We start from the raw sequence: 5,742 nt of genomic DNA on the forward strand, positions 1-5,742 counted from the left end.
AAGGGAGTAGGTTGTGGGAGCAAGACCCTCGGGCGGAAGCGCCGCCGCGCTTCCCAAGTGGCGCACTATCCAGTGCACCACCGGGCCGGCCCTCTTCGTATAATTTTCTAATTTAAATTTTACAAACACACTGTGAGACAGGGATTATTCCCATTTCGCTGATTAGGGAGGAAAGGCTCAGAGAAACAATAATTTGCTTAAGACCCTTTAGCTAGTGAGTGGCAGAACAAAACTTGAAACTAATCACAACCAAATTCTAATGTTTTCTACAAATTAAGCCAGTTTTATAAGCATAGAAATGCAAGCCCAGGAACGTAGATTTCCTTGTTATGTTTATAAATTCAGGGGTGTTTTGTGAGGTCTCTTCATTTCTTCAGTTCTCCCTTCTTGCACTTGGTCATCCCATCTCAGAAATTATTTTATTGGTTTTTTAAAAAATATTAAATTTACTCATTAACATAAGATGTTATCCTATGTACTGAATTACTATGCTGCATAATAGAAATTATATAAATCATAGGAAAAATGTCAAATTAACTTTGCTAAAAGTTTCAGTTATTTACAACACTAAAACAGCATGACAAATGTGTCAAAACCTGACTGTTTCCCATTCTTTCTAATATCTCTAGAAGCCCATAATACTTTACATTATAGCCATTTAAAGTTTACTAAGTACTTTCATTTATCTAATGCACAACAACATTGTGAAGCAGGCAGTACATTTCATAGATGAGAAAATGAAGCTCAGAGAGGATAAGTGAGTTATCCCAAGTAGCATAAAAAGGCTCCTGATTCCAACTCACTACTTTGTTAACTATATCAGAGTCACATCTCAAATTAAGTCTCTAAAATACATCTCTCTCTCTCTCTCTCTCTATATATATATCTATATAATAGTGACCCAGATCAATACCAAAATAACTAGATCTGCCTTAACTATCTTCCTAGAAAGTTAAGATCCTCTTTCTTTATGTTGAATAACCATTTCAATTCTATAAACCTTTCCCTCTTCTGTCACCATAAAAATGCAAATGCTGTTGTACAGAAAGCACAGAAGATTTAACTACAGATACAAAACGAAACATGAATGTTAACAATCTTGATAATGTAAAAGAAAGGACATATCATCTAACAGAGGTTGGAAGGTAGAGGGAGAGAAAATTTGAAGAAAGAGGTAAGAATGCTTATACCCTTATTACAAAATGAGGGGTCTTTCAAAATCACTGAAATAGAAAATGAAGCTTTAAGTATGTATATTATTTGAAGCTACAGAGACTCTAACAGAGGTTGGAAGGTAGAGGGAGAGAAAATTTGAAGAAAGAGGTAAGAATGCTTATATCCTTATTACAAAATGAGGGGTCTTTCAAAATCACTGAAATAGAAAATGAAGCTTTAAGTATGTATATTATTTGAAGCTACAGAGATAGAGAAAGAAAGATGTGATGATAACTGTCTTTATAAAAAGTAGACGAAGAGAGAAAGTTGTGTAAATAAGATAAATTGTGTTTTATCATAACAGAAGTCCATTGACAATGTCTATATAGAGGTCACAATAAGGACTAGAGAAATAGTTAAAAGTGGTTGCACCTAGAGGATGAGCTATGGTTTTCATTACAAGTCTTTCTGGACTAACTGATCTTTTAACCATTTGCCTATATTACATGGATCAAATTTTTTCCAGAAAAAAAGGACAGATGGATATTTAAAAAGTTTCACTAATACCATCATTACTAGATATGGAAAGTTGTTATTTAAACTTTTCATGGAAATTGTACATAACATTTCAAATTAGGACCAGCTTCCTAGAACCAGCAAATGAATTTTCTGTTGTAAAAGTCTATGAATGCTTTCTTACTAATTTTCAACAGCCCTATAAATACGCATTGTCTTTCATGATTGATGTTATTCCAGATGACAGCTATTTCCTGACCCAAACCTCATACTGTCAGCATAATCTTGTGCTGGAAATAATTTCAATGTATTGTAATAAACTGTAAAATACCATCTAATTCCAATGCCATTGAATCTGCCCTATTATAACTCATAGACAAAATAATTACTTTTGCTTCTTTCCCTATAAGCTTTCCAGAAATACAAGTATACAAAAGGTAGAGAAATTATGGTAAAATACAAGTGCTGGAAGGAAAAGGTATTGAGTTGAAGTACAAATCAAAGTTAGAAGAAAGATAGGGTATTTAATAAAAAGCATAAAGAAAATCTAAGCCTTTAGAGGAAAAAGGAATCTTTAAAGAACAGAAGTAAAAGAGAATTAACACAAAGGATAAAGGAAAACTATCCTATATAAAGATATTTATGGTATCAAGGATGAGACTAGAAATCAATGATACGTACTTATCAAAAGAGAGCTAAATACACAGGAGTAATTACTGGAGACAGAAAATTTCTGGAAGGGTACCTCTTCCTAAAAAATTTCTAATATGAAAAAGATACATACTCCAGGAACTCCTTAATACTATTTAAAAATGACACAAACCTTGAGGGAAGAAGGATGTAGAGGACAGAAACAATATATCAAAGACTGCAATAATAATAGTCTTTATAAATAATAAATAGGCTACCTTTTGTGCTCTTTTTATTGAAATTGCTGGTAAGGAAACTCATTTAGACATAAGAACATTATTTTGGATGTAAGCAACACCTGTGAGCCTCTATTAAGTAACCATACTCCCATCAACTACTATCCTCTATATTTTTCATATTAATTTAACATTTAACACAATAGAGGCTATTCTGAGTGCACTGGCAGCAAATAACAAATACCTTATCAGATTTACCTTATCATAGAGGTATCGAGAGGATGAAACAAGATTCAAAAGCTGTGGGACACTACACACATACACAAAAGGCAATCATGTTGGGAATGGTGTTGGGCAGGGGAAAAAGAGCGCATCTCAATTTGTTCAGGGTCCCTTTATTTGTAAAGGTCTGCAGATATCTTTGCATACCACAAATAAGAAAAACAAGATATTCTAATTTAGAGAATTAAAAATAAAACACATCCATACAACATTTGGAATAAAAAAGATCTTGAGAAGCCATATTTGGTAACTTATTTCAAACATGACAGATAAAAGTTTGCTACATTGAAAATGAGTGAGAAAAAAGTGTGAAAGAGATTTTTCTTCTGTTCAAAACCCAGTTCTTGTGTTTGCTATTTTAGCATTTGTAATTTAACTAAAAAGTATGCAATCTCTTAAAAATTTTCTGGTATAATGCTATAAAAATACATACACACAGAAAAAAGAGGAAGTATAAAGACATTAGTATAAAGCAAATAATTTTCAATGAAACATACATACCAACCAAATTAAATACTGTAACATTTAATTCTATCCTCTACAGCAACATAAGTATCTAACTGACAAAATTTTGCTTTCAAATGATAGATCTGTCCACCAATCATTACTCCTATTGGCTACTGAATCTGACATCCATAATCTTTCTTGGAATTTCTAATACCAAGCACGGCTAAAATTTCCAGTCCTCTGAAGTAGTTATTTAGAATCTGAGAAAAACAAGGTAGAAACAATTCTCTGGATGATACAGAAAGATGCTAAGTAATAAAACTAATGATCAGAAGTGTTTCATTTTTAATAAAGAATTTTTAAATCTCTTACATATAAAATCTATTTGTCCAGAAAAGTAATAATGAAAGGATGAAGAAATCATAACTAACATGAAGCTATTTCAGTTTGATACAAGTAAGACTACATAGTAACTGAAATGAGAAATGAGAAAGTAAATAAATTTTTGCTTCTGGCACACTTCCTTTTAGTGTTTAAATCAATCATCTGCCAAGAATTTAAAACTGATCTGTTTTTTTTCTATTTTGTACCATTTCCCCATTTTTCTTTCTAGAATTTTTATCTCTCTTTTCCCCTTTGATTGAATTTTTCTGGGTTAAGTTCACAAAACAGTCTCACATCCAAATATTTAAAAAGCAATGTTATTTCATTAATTCCACATTAAAATGAATCAAAATATGTTTTTAAAGTGAACCTGAGTGCAGATTATTAATTCAATCTCAAAAGATAACTCTCAGTTCCTCATATGAGGAAAACTTCAGCTGCCTAGAGTTAATGTTCATAGGATTGAATTTATTTCCCTCCAAATTTCATGGAAACAAAGAAGAAACTGATTTTCATGTGCTCGTCATAAGAAATCTAAGAGACAGGGTATCTTTCATCAAGCTTGTTTCACTGAGACCACAAATATATTTCTTATAAGGGTATCATAATAAAGCTCTTTGGTATCCTATATTTGTAATGAAAAAAATATTAAAGAAAAGTTATTATTGACCATTATAACGCTGCTTCAGATTTTTTTTTTTAACTTGAAAATGTTCCTTGGCTTACCTGTTGCATGTAACAAACTAGCTTCTACTCTGTGGGGAATTCTTGGTGGAATTTTCATAGATGCCCGAATCTGGTAAAAACTAAAGCAAAATAGACACAGAAGTCATTTCAAAACATTTAAAAATATGCAATGCCCCTACTTCTACTTTTGTATTTGTTTTAAAATAATATAGTAGGTCTAATTATTTCCAGTCCCACATACCAAATATTAACATGGCACAAAATCCAAAGGGAAACCCGGCATGTATAAAAATGAATGAAAGAAACAGAAGCAATATATGCAGTACTTTTTACTTTACGTGAGAGAACATGATAGCAATCTGTGGAACTAGACAGGTATCTAAGGGTTTCATTGTTTAATCTGGTTTATTCATTTTTTTCTTTTAAAAAATAATGAAAAGCAAATTACACACAATTTTGAGAAAACAGAATTAACTATAAATGGCTTTAAAACTGGCTTCATACTATGAAAAAGTAGACATATTTGGTTTAAAGAATTCAGTTTTGTTCAAGTTAAGATCTATATGTTTATATGCTTTTACTTGCTTATTTATTCTTAAAAATTTTTTTAATATATATTTTTAAAAATCTACTAGTCACTAGTAATAACTTTAAATTTTAAAAATTACAAGGTAAAAATATAATATGCCTGTGTTTTAACATTATTTAATGGTAAATTTGTGTATATAATGGAGGATACACACATCTATACACACACACACACACTATTGTCAAAACCTAAAACAACATTATAAATCAGGGATAAGTTTAGATGAATACTGGGGAGCTGAATATTTAATGTTTATTTTTCTTTAATAATCTCCTAAAGAGTAGCCTAGATTATATTAAATTTGAAAATAATACAAAGATTTTATATATCTCTATATGTATAAAAATACATACATACACACACACATATATTTACTATTATTTCTAGGAAGGTATCATCCTGGAGAGGATATATGGTCAGGTCACAAAGGCAGAATTAATGAAGAGTGAATGAAAGGGTAGTTGATTAAATTTAGAATAGTTAAAGTCACAATGTGACCTTAAAGGGCATGGCAAAACTCCATAGAGATAGATGGGGTTTGTTGAGATTAAGATGAGGTCTGCTTGAAGACGTGAGATAACTGAGAACAAAAATCAAAGTGGAATCAGCTGGAACCTTGGAACCAAAGGACAGTGAAGTTTTTTCAGATGTCTCCAACTTCTCATGTTGAGAATTTTCACTAAAAATTAAGTGAAATATTGCTATTTTTAAATATATTGGAATACAACATAAAAGATTATTAAGAATAAAGTGAGAGATGTTTCATTTTAAACTTCTTTCAAAGTTTAAGACTTTTATAATTAGACCAACTTATAG

General features: G+C 31.0%; 1 protein-coding gene across 3 annotated transcripts in view; it reads right to left on the reverse strand.

The window, feature by feature from the left end:
* FAM135A (family with sequence similarity 135, member A) overlaps nucleotides 1-5,742 on the reverse strand; it is a 110,953-nt gene that overhangs the window by 77,736 nt on the left and 27,475 nt on the right. For all 3 annotated transcript variants that reach the window (XM_008569230.1, XM_008569228.1, XM_008569229.1), the window contains exon 5: nucleotides 4,377-4,456. In XM_008569230.1, the coding sequence (XP_008567452.1) occupies nucleotides 4,377-4,456 (80 nt within the window). The remainder of the gene's footprint in view (nucleotides 1-4,376; nucleotides 4,457-5,742) is intronic.

This window comes from Galeopterus variegatus, unplaced genomic scaffold, assembly GCF_000696425.1.
Source record: "Galeopterus variegatus unplaced genomic scaffold, G_variegatus-3.0.2 Scaffold481, whole genome shotgun sequence".
NCBI classification, from domain to species: Eukaryota; Metazoa; Chordata; class Mammalia; order Dermoptera; family Cynocephalidae; genus Galeopterus; species Galeopterus variegatus.